This window comes from Hippoglossus hippoglossus, chromosome 21, assembly GCF_009819705.1.
Source record: "Hippoglossus hippoglossus isolate fHipHip1 chromosome 21, fHipHip1.pri, whole genome shotgun sequence".
NCBI lineage: Eukaryota > Metazoa > Chordata > Actinopteri > Pleuronectiformes > Pleuronectidae > Hippoglossus > Hippoglossus hippoglossus.
This window is the reverse complement of record NC_047171.1, coordinates 14,988,993-15,008,635: the sequence shown is the minus strand read 5'-3', so window position 1 is coordinate 15,008,635 and position 19,643 is coordinate 14,988,993. Positions and strand designations below refer to the sequence as shown.

The window sequence follows — 19,643 nt, the reverse complement described above, 5'->3', positions numbered from 1 at the left end:
GGTGGTCTGTGTGTGTGTGTGTGTGTGTGTGTGTGTGTGTTAAGACTCTTCTCCCCTGGCAGTGCATGAATAAACCATTGACTATTCCAATATGTGCACTGCATGTTCTGCCTGAGCCATTCATCAGTCATAAGAAAATTACAAACCATATGCCTGTCTCTCATTTGGTATGCATTTAAATACACACTAGGTTTGGGTATCGTTTGGGTTTTTCTGATACTGATGATGAATCCATACTTTTAAAACTCAACTACAGTAATTTTATAACTAAATAACAGTTTCAGTGGTTAATACAGTAAAATGCTCCAAACTCTTCATCCCTTGCCTCCACATCGACGGGGTCAGGGACGCCCACACTACCCTCTGCTTTTAAATGTATCCCGTGCATCGCCCGGCGCTTCAATAAGTTTGTTGTGTTCCTCCCTTTAGACAGAATTGTTCTCAAACATTTGCCGCTCGTCCCAGTGTCGTAATCGTGTGAAACACAGCAACACTTTTTAGCTTTAGGTATTTCTTTGTTATGCCGACTGGAGTTAGAGGTAGTTAGGAGCTAACTATAGGTGAACGTTAGGTGCTGCCAGAGACATGTGGAGAGTGTGTTGCCACCACAGTTAGGTGTAATGTTAACTAGACATGTGCAGTGATGTTTATGTTGCCAAAGAGCAGTGCAATGATTTCAGTTCAGAGCTCAGGCAGCAAAATGTGGCACTGAAATCGGCGTTGTGATTTGGTGCCAATCTTCAACACAGAATCCTACTACACTCTGACTTGTCTTCGCTTTTTACGTGTTTTACTGACTTGGAGTTGATAAAACACACACAATATCGTGGCTAAGTGAGGCTGAAATAACTTACCAACAGTCTTAACGGTGACCGTCTTGGTGGAGGACTTCTCTCCTAGCTTCTCCCAGGTCAGCTCCGGTTCGGTGCCGGTCTGAAACCATTCAGTGGCAACACAGCGGTACTGGCCCTCATCCCCAGGTAAGGCGTTGTACAGAGACAGCAAGAACGTGTCTGCTCGCATCTTCTCCACATGTATCTCCCCATAGCTAGAGCGCTCCCTGTAGGCGGGGCTGTGCCACACGGTGCCGTCCCTGTCCACAGAGGCCACCTCCTCGGGCGGCACGTTTGCCTGCTTGTCTGTCCAATGCCAGACGACGGACAGAGGGCCTGTAGTGGACTGGACAGAGCAGGTTAACTGGATGGCGTCGCCCTCCAGGACCTCCGAGGAGTTGATGGACAGCGCGACGGTGATGTTGCTCTCTGAGAGGGAGGGGTAAGGAAAGAGAGAAAAACAGGTGAGCAGTGAGAAGAAGTCAGAAGAAATTCTTCAAAATCTCAACTCCTCCTCACGCTGAATCCAAAAATCAATAAATAAAATTAAAATCACACGCTCTGTGTTAAAACATTCAGAGAGTACAGGAGGCCAGAGGCGATACAACAAATAGTTGAGCATGTTGCCGCGAGTGTAACACAATACTGTGTTGTGCATGTGTGTCTCCACGATCGTATGTAAGGATGTGTGTGTGTGTGTGGGAGGACGATAGTGCAGTGCAGTTTATAACTGGCCTCGGGCGCATCAGAGCGACAGCCAGAGAAGATGCCCGGGTGAATTTGCGCGTGTGGGTTGAGACTCTCCTTCTGAACCCTGTGTAGCTTGTTGACCAAGTCCACGCGGGCACAGGGAAGAAGAGCGAGATCACAGGGCTCAGCGGCACTTCAGAAGAAGAGGAGGATAAAAGTCTTTACTGGCTACTCTGCTCTGTTTTTCTGCTTTATCTCTACTGTCATCACTCCAGCGTGCATCAAACATCATGGAGCCGCCGTTGACCCAAAGCTCTCCTCGTCCTGTGGGACCGACGCTGCACGTCTCTTGGGGGGTGGGGCTCAAGACTTTTTTCCCCTTCCTCCCCTCAGGCCAAGCTGCCTCCCTCTCTGCTCGCTGGCCTTCCTAATAAGCATAAGCTCTCTGTGAAGATGGAATAAACTCCTTCATTCTAACAAACTCGGACAGACAAAAGTAAAACCCTTCATCCTTTTCTTGTTCCTCAGTATATCCCCGATATCTTACTCTTGTCATTTCTATCCATAGCACAGATTTTCACTGTTGCATGAGAGCTCCCTCTCCTTCTGCAGAGTTAAACTCATCCATCAATGCTGATCTTGTCAGAAGCGTTTACCCCTGTTTGATCTCTGCTGTCACCTCTGCCGCCCTCTGACTCAACTTTAACCCCTGTCGAACCCTATTACACCAACACTCAGCCAACTCCCACAATCGGAGTTATGAAGCACATCTTGAAAGTGTGTGTGTGTGTGTGTGTTGTGTTGGTGTGTGTGTGCAGGTGAGACAAAGCAGACATGGGAGAGCAGTTTGTGCATGAAATAAACGCTGCCTGACCGCTACTGCTGTGTTTCATGGGAGTTTCTCCTCCAATAACCATGGCTATTATCCTGTGTAAACACTATAAACATCTTTTATAGGGCATTAAGGTCTTTTGTTGGGAAAACAAAACCTCCCATACAGAGAGCTTCTCGGGAGAATGCTGCAGGCTTGGGGCCCATTGTTTTTGGGCTGATTTAGCAGGGGGTGCAGAGCAGTCAGGGTGAGGAAGCATTTGGCTGCTTGGGAGGAAATACCATCATGCTTTATTATACAGGTAGCTGCTGGCCCCATGCACTTCAGAGAGAAGTGAAGGTAGAAATAGAAAAAGGGGGGGCATGTCTCCAACTGATTGAAGGGTTTAAGATACACCTCAGACCCTGGTCAGACCTGGAATTAACATCATGAGAGATCTGATCACAAGTGGACAGTCTGTTCACATTTTGCATTAAAAGTTGTTGATCGGATCTCACTTCTTCCGCTCTATATGCAAATAAACATTTAAGTCATTTGTGTCCACGAAGACCAAATGACAATGACGACAATCTGTGTGTGTCGGCACTAGCAAAAGAGAGCAGGTGGAATCAGGAGGGACTGAATGGACCTCGCATAGCTGTGCTGTGCTGTGCACCAGTTTAAGTAATGTATCAGTCATTACGTAGTGGTCAGTGTTGATACTGTGACGGAGGCCACAAACAAATCAATGTATGGACACTGAGAAGAGTAAAAATAAGATTAAATGTGTAGCGGGTCAGAGGACGTTAAGGGTTTGTCATATGTGGCCCAGGACGTTTGTGCTCACCCAGCCAAAAGAATGTGGCCACATGTGTCCCAGACCATTTCAGAATGTGGTCTGAGTGATCAGATCTTTGGATGCATTCAGACGTGAACTTCGCGCTGTCCACTTGTGATCCGATCACTTAGGACGGATGTTAAAACCAGGTCTGAACGGGGTCTCGGGGACTAATGAGAGGACTGTTTTCAAGGTTTGACTGTAATCACTGACACAAGCCCACCCTGCTTAATCCAGCTGAAGGAGACTGCCTCGCGAGAACACATTAATTTAAGCCTGGGGAACCACTTAGAGGGCCCTGGAGAGCCAGGACCCTTTCTCTGCTTCTTTTCTCTTTCCACGGTTTCATTTCATGGCTGTTAGCTCAGTCTCCTCGAGTCTGGCCTCCTCTGCTCTCCATTACCCAACTATAGTGTTGCCACACACACACACACGCACACACACACAGCTAAACCAAGGAAATGGGAAGGACCATAATGCTGCATTACCAATCCTTAGCAATCCACTCAAACAGAAAATACATCAGGAGTAAGAGCACCATTATCCTTTTCCCTCTTACTCACAGCTAACAATAGAGGCTGCACAGCTATCTGTTATAGGCCACCTTGTAGAGAGCAAGGGAAGAGAGGGGGAGGGAGGAAGAGAGAGAGAGAGGCTGGAGAAAAGCACAGTATGACAGTGTTCTCCACTGCCTTTATGAAGATAAAACTCTTTATTATGAAGAGCTCATCATTCTTAGTCTAACTGACAACTAAGGACAGGACAAGTAAGCCATTGGCCTCATGAACAGATTATTACTCACTGAGCGGCTGGACTGTGATCTGGACGTTGCGAGACCTCTTGCTGCGGTCGATGAAGTCTCCCGTGGGCGTCTTCTCCCGCTCGGTCACGCGGCAGATATATTTCCCGGCGTCATCGGACCGCAGGTGCTGCAGCTTGAGCAGGTGCACGTTGGGGCTCTCCTTGCGCACGGTTATGTGTCCGGCGGCCTCACGTGCGACGTAATCGGGGCCCAGGACAGGCACGGCACTGGGGCCCACCACGGCCACCGGTGAGCTGCTGAAGACCCACGACACCGAGAAGAAACGCTCGGGGACATTTTGGGCCTCGATTGTGCAGCGAAGCTCCAGCGGCTCACCGGCCGTGAAGGACCGTCGCTCTGTGCTCACCTGGATGCTGAAGTCCCGATCTAAGTGAAAGATGGAGGGGAAACAGAGGGAACATCAAGGTTAGAGGGGTGTTTCGTATAACAATCATAAATGTGGTCAGGAGGCAGGAGAAACATATACACAATCTAGGATTCTGAACCTCTCAGCTAAAAGAGACAGAGTGTGGGGGGTGATACAGGTGGGGGTTGAGTGGAGATGGGTGGATGCAGTAACATAGGCTGTGGTCACACAATGCATCATTCTGGTAAAACGCTAATCTTTCATGGGGCTCTACTCGCTCTCTCGCCCCCTTGATTTCACCTCTGCAATAAAAAGCACATCTAATTAAAATTCTCGCCGGCAATCTGAAACAGAGTCAGGCAACGTGCCCCAGCCTACGACGGAGCAGGCAGAGCAAACGCTGCTGGTGCTCGCTCCTCCACACGGCCTAAAAACAGTTTTCTGTGTATGTGCTGTTTCGTTTGCGTGTGTGTGTGTGTGTGTGTGTGTGTGTGTGTGTGTGTGTGTGTGTGTGTGTGTGTGTTCAGTTTTATTTGCTGTATTAATTTCCAGATGATGAGCACAGTGTGTATCAGAGACGGTTTGCCTCTCAGTGAGGTGGTAGCCCTGAGCTGTAATTACAAAGACTTTAAACTGACTTCCTCAGAAACACACTCTCGGAAAAAAGTTCAAAGTCTGCCGTCGGTACAGAGCTCGTTACGGAGGAGAACATTATGGTGGGTGGGTGATGAGGGGTGTGTGTGTGTGTGTGTGGGGGGGGGGGGGGGGGTACTTTTTGGACACGTACAAACACACGGATGCTCGCACATGCTGAATATTGACATACAAACACAGGGTGTGTTTACTGGTGCCGAAACAATTATCATCTGCCAATAAACGTGGAAATTAACTGTTGACAATTTTGATGACAAATATTTAGTTGGTCGTTATTAATTAATAACGCTTTTCTCTGTTGTTATGTCATTATACATAATGAATGCATAATATAAATATGATATAAAATATATTTTATCTTTGCCTTAATGACACTGTATCTCCTTAGAGCATTATTTGTTTCTATTTTTGTCATTTTAAAAACAAAAAACAAACATGGCATGGCCCAACAGTCTCCTTAAATTTAATCAAGCTAACACATATCAGTCCCCTCAATATTTGTTTTCATCAAGATCCATGAATGACCTCCTAGAGAATCTGTGAAAATGCCATTTCTCGCATTTTCAAGACATTGATAACAAAATGTCTTTGTTCGGGTCCATGCCGAATTGAATAGGCTCTCTCCAGACCCGTGTCCCAAACGTCCACCAAATCCATTCGAATTTCATGGAAATCTGTCCAGTGGCTTTTGCGTGATCATGCTGACACACACATACATGGACAGCGAAACATAACCCTCTCGGTGAAAGTGAAAAACATCACTAGATTTATTATTTACGTCATGTTTTTTCGTATGAAAGATTTTTTTTTACATTTTTACAGATATCCCAGGGAATAATTCATGGATCGTGATGAAATAAAAATCAGGCATGTTTGAGGAACTGATATTTCTGAGTGTATGCGAAGATAAAATAATCATTACTTGCAACCCTGAAACACTGATACATGCACATAATGGCCTATGTTTGAAGAGAACAGCCCACAGAGGGCAAAGCAAAGAACCACCTTCCTACAGCAAGGCAGCAGCAAAGCAAGACATTGTATCATGACACATTAATGTCATTAAATGTTAAGGAAGGGGAGCAAAACTCAAAAAAAACATTAACTGCCTGGTCACCCACTACATGGTCAAAAACTGGTCACTGCTTAAGTGTTCAGCATGGAGCTCTGTTGGGCCTGTGTTTTACAGGAAGAGTTCAAACGAGAGCTCTGGAGAGACTCGGGATAACAGGCGGAGGGAGGGAGAAAGTGGGTGATGCAGAAAAACTGGAGGGAGCACGAAAAAAAGAAAAACGCAGCAATGAGACACGACTGCAGGAAATAAGAAGTGATGTGAGAGTGGGAATGAACAAAGGAGGAGGTGAAAGAGAAGAGAGAGATAGTAAAAACAGAGTGTGAAAGGTACATTAGGATTCTGTCTGCTGCTCCTCTCTCTTGATGCCGGCTGTGGCTGATTACCTTGTGATGGGGCTGTCTTGCGATACACTCCATCTTTTATAATAGGAGTCTAATGGAGGAGATGCTCCCTCTCTAACTTTTCTCTGTCAGAAATGCAATTGGACGGGGCACACATCAAACACACAATTTGGGCTTAAAGGTATGCAAGCTGTGCTCTCATCGTGTGCAGGAAGAACTCTAAGTAAACTCTCACACACTTGAGTTTGAGGACCCGCATCCAGCGCCGCGCCCCTTAGCACAATTCTGCTGTATTCTTTTTGTCACGCAACAACACCTCCATCCATTATAGATTAGAGAGAAGACAAAGAGTGACGAAGGGTGCTGCGAGGGGAGCTCTTTGTGCCTTTTGTCTGCTCCCTATAGTAACGGGAGCTCATCTGACAAACCTGCTTTTACATTCGAGGGTTACCATTCTCCCTCTCATGCTCACAGAGCTATCTGGGGCACCATCAAGTTGTATTGGTCCAGAGCGGATCTGATGCTTAATGGAGAAAGGCAAAACGATTCCACTTTGAAGTGATTTACTGACAGGAGACACACTCGCCACTGTGTGTGCTGCCTTGGTAATTGAGCTAATGTCAAAACGGTTTATCGCCCATCCCCGCGACCCCTTCTTGGAGGCACACAAAGACAATCTTTATGGGTGTGGATACAGCAGCGGTGGAAGTGATGGGGTCAGGTCGGGTGAGAGGTGACGAGGATGCGAGCACTCGTAAAGTCGTCTTTGCTTCTGGTCCATTAAGTCTAGATGTAGAAGGCTTATTAGATCATTATCATATGAGGCATATTCCTCCATCAGGCACCTCAACGGACTCTTTGTCTCTCCCTTGTACTTCCATCATGGAGCCCTTGTTACTTACTGAACCACATGTCACGGTACCGCCCTTCCCTTCCCCAAACGTCTTCCTCCCCATCTTGGTAACTCCCTTCCATTAGACAATCTCCTCCTTCAGATATACTAGCACTGGTAATGCACTCACATACTAACTAGACAAATGTCTATTGTTGGGGAGGAGTGATTGAAAAAAACATTTTTGGCTTCTGAACTCCGGGCCGCTGGTTGCCTAGAGAGATATTACATATGTGGAAGCCAATAGGGCCCCCCCGTGGCAAACACCCACGCTGTTTGCAGCCGGTTAAATTAGTCTTGGATACATTTGTAATGTTGTCCATCAAACAGACACAAATACAAAAGTGGGGAGTCTGTGGAGGTTTCGTTAAGCCCTTTTTAGCGAGCTAATGAGCTTAGTGGGAGATACTGATCAGCAATCAGAGGAAGCCGGCCCACATGCATGCGAGTGTTCTTGTCAAAAGGATGGGGACCTAGAAGCAGACCAGACTTTCCTCTCATTCCATCGTCTTTTACACAGAATTGATTCCCTTTACTCACCAGTGGGCTGAATGCGGAGCTGAGTCTTTTCGCTCTGCTTGCGGGTCATGGCGAACCAGCTACCGTCCGCATCCTGAATCCACTCTGCAGCCTGGCAGTAGAGAAGGCCCTGGTCCATGGGCTGCAGCTTGTGAATGGTCAGCCTGTAGGATGTGGCGCTGGTTTTATCCAGTCGGAGGTCCCCCGCTGCCATCCTCTGCCGGTACGGTCCACCAGAGCGGAGAACAAAGTCCCTTGACAACGTGACCAGCTCCTGAGGCGGGGCGGTGGCTTCCTCCGGAGACCGCAGGTACCAACCCACCGACAAGTGAGTGTGCTGCACCGTGGTCCGAGACACCTCGCAGGTCAGCTGTAGCGTGTCGCCCTCCACCTTGGACAGAGTCTGGACCGGAGCCGTCACTGTCAATGAGTCAGCAATGACTGCGGAAGAAACAAAAGGGGAAGAGGGAAAATTAGCACAGAATATGTGGATGCTGCTGGGGATGTAAGGGCAGATTTAGACCCCCAACATATACTAAATCATTTGGCAAATTTCCCCATATTGGGACTAATAAAGGATTATTGTCTCATCTTAAAAAAATCCTGAGATACCATGTAATTCTGTTGTTAAAGATGGAAAACAACTGGTTTACACTATTATGGAAGTGCAAATAAACAGGCTGCTATGAAGTGGTTCAAAATCTAATTTACTCCCCATCGTGAGGAAAAGGTGTTAATGCAAGCAAGCTTTTTGTTCTGGAGCGTCTGCTCTCTGGTTCCTTTTTTCATACATGTCACTGCGCTGACGTGTGATTGTCGATCTCAATCTCACCCACCCCAGACCCCCCCCCAGGCTCAATATATCCTAAGTGCTTTTCCATAGCGCGCACACACACACACACACACACACACACACACACACACACACACACACACACACACACACACACACACACACACACACACACACACACACACACACACACACACACACACACACACACACACACACACACACACACACAACAGCTCAGCTTGCAGCCAAGCTCCCTCCCAATAAACGTTCAAACATTCTTTTGATCACACATACTAAATTTACAAACTGCAAGTTAAATTGCTGTAATAAATTCATCCCAGCTCTTCTATCTACAACACAACTGAGAACAGAGGACAGACTTCAAGCCAGATGGCTGCAAACCCAGGAGATGAGAGCGGGGGACAGTCAAGAGCAAGGAAGCAACATCAAGGCATCAAGACGTGATCGTTTCAGGAAGCAGTCTGGAAACGCTCGGAACTCTGACAAAAATAAACAGGTATAGCTTTATAAAAAAAAGGAGCTTGTGTTGCCACAGAAGTATTTTTGGATGTGTACCAGGACGCTGTTGTATATGTGTGAGAGAGAAAGAAGAGAGACTACCAATAGTCCTAAGAGTCCAAAATCTTCTCACATTAATGACAACCACAAAGAAGAGGACTTAGAATAAAAAAAGGTAGTGCCAGTGTGCTGAGTGAGAGCTCTCACAAATGATCATCATCAATCTAATAATTCCAGAAATCTCTGTCTATCTGCAGTTCGCAGATCTTGAGAAGGTTCATCTTGTCTGCCTCACACTTCACATGTCTATTGTTAAAGACCCAAGAGAGTGCAGATTTGGACATGTTCAATAAACTTTAAATAAATAAATGACCAGTGCTCTGTCGCAGCGACGGCCGAAAGACCTTTTCAACGACAATGGCATCAACGACTGATTTTCCAGTTCTGTGTCCTACGTTTTGAGTCGAGCTTCACCAAACTTTCAACAAACAGCTCATTGTGCAGCAGCGGAGGCTTCGGGGTTTTGCAGTTTGTGTTTACTTTCCACGGCTCAAATACTGCAGGTCACTTTTACAGTTTCAGAAAGAAAACTGCAACCAGCATCACCACAGGCCAAGCAAACAGCCCACCCCAAAACAGCCATGTTTAGAATGGGCACTGCACAACACACATGACCTGAGGCTGCAGACATGCTCAGATGTACATTGTGTGTATATGCACATGCACCTGGTGCCTGAGAAGAATATACGGACTCGTCAGTGTTGAGTGTTTAACAGACAGTCGTCAAACATTTAAGCTCAAGTGTGATAAACTGCATTGAGTGAGTAATTCCAAAAGAATCTTTCTTGCGTTGCCTCGTGGTGACTCCTCTCAGAAGGCAGAAATTGGAAGTGTTGTGAGTGGGTATATTCTTGTGGAGTGCTTTGTCAAGATGTTTGGCTAATCGGGCTCTGAAGGGGATTGTCATTCTGACGACTACAAATCATTTCAGGCCTGTGCTTCTCCTCAACTCACCTGCTATGACTACACACAGATTCAGGGAGAAGCTTTACTCCCACATTGTTTGGGATTTATTCAAAGACATACTACATACACGCACCAACTTTAAAACAGGTGCTCCTCGCGCGTGCTCATGCATTTACGTGTAAAAACACGAGATGAGGGACCAAGATGGGAAGAACAGAGAAACAGACGACACTGATGAAATCAACCGTGGTGGGTGTGGGTGAGTGCAATGAGGTGGTGGTGGGGGAGGCGGAAGGGGGTGGCGAACAAAGGCAGAAAAGATCAGAGAAAGAAAGATGGAGGGGGCGGACAAAAAAAGACGCTTGACATCTGGTTACCGGAGTTTAACAAGACACTCAAAAGAAAGAACCGGGGCTAAAACAGTAGTGGCAGGAAAATAAAGTGAGTAATCAGGTGGGTCAGACACAATGGCAGTAAGATGAGATGCCGCTCTGCAGATATTTATACACGCCAAGATAAGAATAAACAGCTCCCTACAACAGTTTTAAAATACTGATGAGGTCGGACCGAATATGTCATCTAATCCACTTCTACATTTTCTTCACTGCTGGCAGCAGTCATTGACATCAATAAAAAACACTTCTGATTTATTTGGTTGTTTGACGTATGATGAAATTACATATTTGGGAATACCACTAGACCTTAATCTGTGCTTATATTCAGATGAAAGGTTATGATAGTCTGCCTCTTCAAAGGGCTCGAACCATTGCCTCTGCTGTCTGTTGGTTTGGTCGTTTATATGTTAGCAGGATTAGGCAAAAACTTCTGAATGGATTTCCACAAAACTTGGATGAGACATGAGCCAAAAAAGAACCTATGACATTCTGGCATGGACCCAGACAAAGGAGCGGATCCCCCCCAAAAAATTAATCAATTACTTTTGAAAATGTTTCGCCATTTTCGCAGATTTCCGAGTGAATAATTCATGAATCTTAATGAAGAAAGAAAAACAGGCATATTTAAGGGACCGATGACTATGAGTTTGTGCAATTTGATGCAGATCCAAATCAAAATCCAGATCAAGCCGATTTTATTTGTGGTTTCTTAAGGGCACTGTTGGGCCTTGGTTGAGGTATGAGCTCCACTGAGTGCCATTCTAGTTTCCACTGGAATTATAGTGTGATGATATGATCTTTTTTTAAATATTTCTACAAACCTGTGCAGTCTAAATAAAAGATTTAAAGTGAGTAAAAATTGTTTTTGGTTTTTATATGTGATTTTGTCTATATATTGCCACTCTAGTATACATGGCTATATTGTGAAATTCTGCACTCCTCATCTACGTTAATGGGGAGAAAGACTTCTCGGCAAAAACTGATTATTACAAGGTCACCTCAGTGCAACTGTATGTCGAAGCGCTTTGCTGAAGACACCTAAAATCTCTTTTATACCATCAGACGTTCTGTGTGGAAATGACATAATCACATGAAAGCTCGTGCTCTTTTAAAAAGCATCACTGACGTCTGATTCTGCTCTTCAAAGACACTGGTGTTGCCACGTCCTCTCATTGTGACTCTCCATTCAACACCGACTGGACGGCTGCCTCACACAGACACACTGTTGCCACAACAACACACCTACGCTACAACCTGCCATTGCCATAGCAACGTTCCCACATGATGCTGCGGGCCTCTGAGAACACCCGGGAGCTACTATAACAACCCCCTCCTCCCCCTCTACACCAACCCAATTTTAAATCTGACTGCCGTCCGCTGTGGACTTCACCTCGGGAACAGAGGGTGAAAACCGCAAACTGATTCTTCACGCCCCTTAGCCCACTTCATATGGAGATACTCAACACATAAAATCCTCTGGGCCAATCAGATCCCTGCAGGCAGAGATCTGCTGGAAGACAGAACCAATCAGACACTCTCAGCATCTCTGAGGGTTAGGCTGAGGTTGTAAACACACCAAGATCGCCTAACAGCCCCGCTGACCTCAATCTGGGGAGGATTAAGAACACCATGAGATGGCTTTCTCGGACATGCACACAAAATTGAGAGAGTGTGAGGACACCACGTTGACTTGTTTAGCTTAAATAATAAATGCTGTATCAAATGAAAAGTATTTCAATGGCCTTAAAAGACAAATCTGACAGTAGTCTGTTTCTTTTGTAGACAACCAATCTCAAAATCAGATAAAGATCAACAACTCGAATGGCACTTAGGAGAAGTGCAAGGCCCGACAGTCCCCATTAATTCAATTATGCTGCACTAAATTCCACACACTCATAGATATCAGTCCTCTAAACAAGCCTGATACTATTCATCAAGATACATGAATTATTCCCAAAGACACCATGTTAAAGAAAGTGCTGAAAAATAAAATCTTGGATCTGCACTCTGATCTAGATCCACGCTCAAATTGAATGGGTTCTTTTCTGACCCATACCAGATCCCTCCACCAAGTTTTGTGGTAATCCGTCCAGTAGTTTTTGCGCAATCTTTCTTACAAACAAACAGAAAAACCGACAAATCACCATACAAACTTTAATGGCACTCGGCAGAGCACATACCTCCGCCAAGGCCCAGGACTCCTTTAAAATCAATCAAGATGTACCAAATTTCACACACTCATATATCAGTCTCCTAAATATGCCCATTTCTTTCATCAAAATCCACAAATCTGCAAAAATGTCAAAAAACGCCCTATTTGGCACTGGATAAAAACGTCCTTGATCCGCCCCCTGATCCGGATCCACACCAAAATTGAGTCGGTCCTTTCATGACCCAGACTGAATCTTTAAACTAAGTTTCGTGGTAATCCGTAGTTTTTATGTAAACAGATAAGGGTAAAGACATATCCTCCTCGGCAGAGGTAACGACTCAATGAACATTTTACTATTAAGTGAAGCCAAAAACCTGATCTACCTCAAGACGACAACTGATATTGAAAAACTATCACCAACAATCCACTGCATGTTTTCTTCACTACAATGAACATTTCCACAGTTTATTTTAGGTGAGTTTTCTATTTCGTGTCCTCATTAACCAGCACAGCAAATGTCTGGCAATCCCAATCTAATTTTATTTAATTTCTCCCACTAACACCGACAAGTGTCAAAATAAAAGTTCTGAAGACGATAGGAATGTGATACATATTCAAAATATTTAGTCAGTTCACCACAAATAAATATGTTTGTGTCTACAGCAATTAAATGAGTTAAGTTTGATTAGCATGAAATACATTTCTTAAGGACTGTATTAAGTATTTCCTTATTTGTGTCACATCCCTAGTTGCTGGTATCTCTGAATATTGGAATTTCAAACATTTTTTAACAGAAGGATCAGGCAATCTTTCATATCGTAAGATCTCGTGTGTAGATGTGAAGAAAAGAAACATGTCTCCGTTATTTTGCTTCTTTTGACACAGAAGATGTCAATCCTTCATAAATCTTTAAAACTACTCTCTTCCTGCTCTACCTCATCTGCAATTTTCACTTTCATCTCTCCTCCATTCGTGATCTTCCCCTCCACTTGCACAGCGCTGTGAAGTGAGCGACGGTTGTCATCCCTCAAGCCGGCCTTTTAAGTCCAGTCACACAGGGATAGAAGTGTGGGGGACACGAGGACACAAAAATGGGTGGAAGAGAGATTTCGCAAATATGACACCGTGAGAGAAAAAGAAGATAATTCATGAAGTCTGATCCGTTACATTTTGCATGTGCCCAAAATTGTAACATCTCTCTGCAGTGTTTGAGGTGGCTATTGAAGCTGCAGAGGCAGAAAAGACTCCTCACAGACACAAGAAGTAAAAGGGAATCAAACAGCGGTGTTTGAAAGAGCGTTCAGTGTTTCTCATCCGAGTGATTGTTTGAACACAGTTTTTAAAAAGGTGGACGCAAAACAGCACAGAGTGAAGACGCAACCACGCAACACTCTGTGCACTCAGTGTTGTGTGCCGATAGTTGTGGTCTGGTCTTGGGAGAAGATGATTACGGTACATGAGGAACCAGAGAGATCTGCGGTGCACTCTGGATGTTACCACTGCTGAAAGTGTTAATACTGGAAGAAGCATGTGCTCGCTCCGTGTCAGCAACACAAACAACACGTGTACGCACCCCAACACATGCCACTTAATTGTGTTTCTTTGCATGTATTTGTGCTTTTGTCTTTGCCTATTTTACTGTACAAGGCAAGTTTGTGGCTTTGGTTATTCCCAGTATGCTGCTTTCAGATCGGAAATTTTCCTGAGGGGCTGTATGTGAAAACGCAAATGTACAATTCAGTTTCTCCTCGTATCTTCTAAGACTTTTACTGCCAGCCCCATAGTAGTGTCTGAGTGAGCCCATGTGAGAACAGAGCAGGAGAATGAGAATATTCCAGTGAGCGAGTTGAAGACGCTTTAATGACATTTCTAAAACTAGGATACAAATATCTCCAGGTGCCAAACAGGAGTGTCGACCTCAGTGCCGACACTTTCCCGCAGTGGAATTTATACGTCATGTCCTGACTCCTGTACGCTTTACCGAGCTGCCTCCTTGCCTGAAGCTTCCAAACTGTTTCTCATTGCTGTTAATGTGTCTGACTCGGACAACCTCCTGCTGCGTTCTTCAACTGGGAATGGAAAAATCCGGTGTTGGTAGCTTAGCCTCAATTTGGAAATGTCACACTTTTGCCACTGGGTACCGACCTTTCAAAATAAAGAAGAGGATATCAAAGGTGTGTAACCATAGTAATAGTAGTAACCATGAGGGAGATTTTCTATCACATATATTTGAATGAATTTATTCCTGCTTGGAAATAGTGCCAACTGTATGATGAGGCAGTCAACAGAAACTCCAAATGGGCCTAGTATCTACGCTACATAGCCTGTGGACATCCGAACAAAGTATTTGGACATTTGCATAGATGTGTTTCTTGAGCGGCATCATTAGTGAGAGGCAGGCACGGGCAGAACACATCTAAAAATGACGGAGAGCTTATGAAGAGATAAACATGAAATGGTATTTTGGTGGCTGAAATGATGTGAATTGCAACAAAAGAGGGGGGAAATGTTCATTATCCCAAGAAGGAAACTCGCCTGTTAGTTCAGGGAGCACAATTAGCCATTAGCTTGAAGGATCCAGTCGGGGGGGTCTGGATTTTACACTGAAACTGCAGGAACAAACAGCAGTTTTAAGGTAAGACAGCTGTGAATGTGTGTTTAAGGCAGATTAATGATTATTCTGCAGTTCAGTTTGGGAATCTGTGACAGCTGATCGCAGAAGACTGATGGCTTTGGATGGAAACTGTGTCATGTTGTAGTGTGTGGGTGTACAGTCTCTACCTATGATCCTGTGTCTGTTTACACTTCAGTCGTCTCCAATATGAGATGTTTGCATAAATTTACCTCGGCTGGCATGCACCCAGTTCCAGGTATATTATGAGGAAGGAGGAGAATTTCCAGACTTGTCAATGCACCGGTGCTCTTAACTTGTGCAGCAGGCAAGCAGCGTGACAACATTACTTTTTTTATGCCAAAGTTGTGCTTTTATGTTTAAACCGTGCTGTCAGTCGATGTTTTTGGACACGCACAGATGTCTCTCTTCCTCCGGAGCTATCTTTGAATAGACTCACGTAGCATCACCGCGGAATATGCTGCTGCCAAGAGTTGACATGTTTATCAAAAGTGGCGTGTGACTGAAAAAAGGTAAATAATGCAATGATATGTGCTGCATTGAAATTCAGCCCCAATGTGCACTGCATCACAGATTGTGAATGGGAGACCCCCTCTGTGATGCATGTGTTTTGTTGGTGTTGTCAGTGTTGATGACATGTGTCCATTCTAGGTTTCTTTGTACGCTTTGTTGTCCCCACAAGATTGTAAAAAAGACAAAATTTAAACATTGGATATGTCACTCTATTTATTTTGAGACAATAAACAAGCCTATGTCTTTCAAAAGAAAAAACGTCTTTTCCTGAGTCTCAGGGTAGAAACAGTTCGCCTCAATATGTGCCACATCTGTACCAAACAGTTTTCCACCTAGGTAGATGACTACCTACAGCGCTAACCTTTTGGAGTTGATTACAATGGTACCAATTTGAGACAACCTACCAGGGTGGATTTGCCTCCTGAATGTACGCCCTCCCAATCACGTTGAACAAGAAACCAGTCTATGTGGCTGTTGTAGATTTTATGCCGAAACGGCTTTAATCTAAATCTGCTGCCCTACCCTCTGCTTTTCTGGGAAGGTGTCCCACAAGACTTCTGAAAGTGGCTGCAGGGGTCTTCTCAAATTCAGCCACAAAGGCACAAGTGAAGTTTGGCACCCATGTTTGGTGACACACCCAGTGAAACAATTCATCCCACAAGTGAGGGGGTTGAGGTCCGGGCTCTCTCCAGGCCCAGTTCTTCCAAACCAAAGCAAGAAATGCTCTATTAGGGGTTTTGCTTTCAGCTCAGGTGCATTGTATGTTGAAGCAAGACAGACCTTCATTAACTAGTATTGCTAAATGACAAGATAAAAGCACATGAAACTATATGGATAGTAGGTAGGGAGAGGATAGTCCACAGACGTTTGCCTTATTGTGTATTACATTCATAAGACTGCTGCCTCTCAATGCAGATGTTCAGCCACTGCTGAAGTGCTTACAGCTTTCCAGCGTGTAACAGCCTTAAGTGTCTGTGTTTCTGTGAGTGTGTGTGTGTGTGTGTGTGTGTGTGTGTGTGTGTACTGCTAAGCAAATGGCCATTTGGCAAAGCTACTAGGGTAATTATTGTTAATTACTCTGTGAAACTGAGAGGACTGCTGAGAGGAAAGCAGATTGAGTGGGCGATCCTTAGCTTCACTTCATGTGTGTCCAGCCTCATCCCCCTGCACACGTCACTATCTGGCCCAGGATGCCGGCAACGCATGCAGGCGTATCCTGGGTCAGGAAGTAATAGAGGGAGAAATAAACAGCAACCGTGTGCCTACACCTGTCCTTCTCATCCATTACCCTGCCCATTCACGTCCCCCGCTCTTTTGTTCTTCTCAGTGAGAGCTGTCGATGACTCAAAATGAGGGATGGAGTGGTTCAATTGGCAAACTGGCAGTGACGATGGTAAAGTGGGAGGAAGAGGAGAGAAGGTGAAGATGAAGACAAAGGGAGAAGGAAGAGGATGAATAACAAAGAGGTATAGTGTTGTTTTTGCTGGCTGCATCCCACAACCCCCCCCCCCCCCCACACACACACACACACAGTTCGTGACTTTCTAAGCAGGAAGTGGAAAATCTACTTCAGATAGATCATTATTTTCTTGTTGCCTATATATAGATGGTGTAGTTGTCACTCATACTTCACTTGCCTAAAGCCATGCACGCACAAACACTAATTTGGCGATCAACAACCACAGGTCTTCAAACACAACACCCTGAGAAACCAGTAGAGCCAACAGACGATCTAAGGGTCTGCACACTGTCCTCAGGAGCTTGTGCTGATAATATGGACAGGATGTGGAGTAAAACCAGAAAAAAGGGGGCAGGGTAAGGATCATACCCCAGAGCAAAAGCAACTGACTTGTGGGAGCCCTCTTTAAAAGGAGAAGAAAGGGGTGCGGGGGAAAACAGTCGAAGGGAGTTGAAGTGTGAGATCTGGGTCCACAGCAGGGGGTGTATCAATAATACAACACACACATGATCAGATGAGCCCTGCACCTAATTGGGTCGACGATGCAGAACAGCACTCACTTCATATGTGTGTTTCTGTGCGTTCACACATTTCTGTAATACAGGCATAAAAGATGTTGTTCATTGTATTGACCCGGGGAAACAATTGTGTATTTATTTAGTCGTCATGTCAGAATGTTGTTAGATCCTCTAAACTGCTGCAATTAGCATGACCTGTTCTTTTTTTCTTTAAATCTACCATGTACAATACCAATGGGATTTTATGCTTCTGTTTACTCAAGCGTTATGTTGTTTGGAGCTGAAGGAAGCTGTGAAAAATGTATTTCAAGAAATATATATATATATATATATATATGTAAAAAATCTGAAGACAAACATGGGCAGCAATAAAAGCAAAGCAAAAAATTACAATTTATTTCAGCGAAAGAGTTAAAGTAGAGAAAGATATGGAGAGAGAGAGAGAGAGAGAGAGAGAGAGAGAGAGAGAGAGAGAGAGAGAGAGAGAGAGAGAGAGAGAGCCAGGTCGGAACCAAACCTGAAGCTGCAGCAGGGGGACGCAAGCCTGCAGGGTGCCCAACTAACAGGCGAGCTAGCGGTTTCTCGTGATTATTTATATGCAATTTATTTTTAACGTTAAAAATAAATGCTAACTAGAATGGCCCTCAGTAGAGCACATACCTCCAACATGGCCCAGCAGGCTCCTTAAATTCAATCAAGATGTACCGAATTGCACACACTCATAGATTTTAGATCTAAGTTTCATAAACATGGCCGATTTTATTTAAGTTAGATGCATAAATTATTCCCTGGTAAATCAGTGAAAATGTAAAAACTAATTAAAAAAAATGCCTGAACTCGCGATGTTCCTGGATACGCCTCTTTCTGCAGATCCACACTAAAATGTAATGGTTCCGTTTCCGTTCTGTAAGTTTTGTATATATCTCGCAAACAAACTAACTAAACCAAACAATAGAGAGGGGGAAAAAAATAATCTTCTTGGCAGAAGTTATAATTTAAGTGAGTTCTTACATAAAAGTAAATATATCAATTCATCAGACACACAAACTCAGATAATTCCTCCACTTTTAAAATTGTAGTCCATATGGCCACGTCTTGATGGCAGGTTGTTGACGATGCCTTGAAACATGACTCTTTAATAAGGAAACACAATGAGGAAAGTGACAGCAAATTCATTAGTCTTTATGTGGAGTCTCACACAATTATTTGTAATTCGTTAACGGATTGGAAAACTGTCAAACATTTACTCTGACACAGCTACGGTCTTGGTCAAAGGCGTGAATGTTTTCTCACATTGCTGAAAACATTTTTGGCATAATGACTAAATACTTTCATCACACCACATCACATCGATCACATCACATAACAAGAGCAACAAAACTCAAGACTCTCGGTATCTGCAAACTGCAGGACCTTGATCACATGAATTCATGGCTCATCAGCAGCCATAGATGTTTTTTTTACAAGCACTTATTCTAAAACTGAGTCAGTCAGTCTCTTTTCGCAATAATTTTTTTTCTCCCTGCAGATCAAAGCAGCCATGCAGTCAAATTGTGTGTACTAGAGCAGAAGCAGTTTTGATTTTGGCCTCATGTTGCACGTCAACCCCTTCCCGTCTTCCCCTTGATATTTTAAATATGATAAACTACAGTTTTCTACATTTACTGCGAATCATAAACAGAATGATCATGAGCGGGAGAGAAAGGATGGTTTTCTTTCTAATCTATAGCTGTTTTTCAGACATGAACTCTAGAAAATTCCCAGAAAATTGTGTCCAGACTTTGGAGTTTGTCTCATTGTCTTTCCAAACTGACATTTTCGTCAGTGTCTTCTATGTGCATGGCTCCACAGATATTTGTATTCATCAAGTT

The 19,643-nt window shown here is 44.3% G+C and overlaps 1 protein-coding gene across 2 annotated transcripts in view; it reads right to left on the bottom strand.

Annotated features, from left to right (window-relative positions):
- igsf3 (immunoglobulin superfamily, member 3) overlaps positions 1–19,643 on the bottom strand; it is a 78,672-nt gene that overhangs the window by 22,116 nt on the left and 36,913 nt on the right. For both annotated transcript variants that reach the window (XM_034573684.1, XM_034573685.1), the window contains 3 exons: positions 7,844–8,263; positions 3,975–4,361; positions 855–1,262 (listed from right to left, as the gene is read on the bottom strand). In XM_034573684.1, coding sequence (XP_034429575.1) covers positions 855–1,262; positions 3,975–4,361; positions 7,844–8,263 — 1,215 coding nt within the window. The remainder of the gene's footprint in view (positions 1–854; positions 1,263–3,974; positions 4,362–7,843; positions 8,264–19,643) is intronic.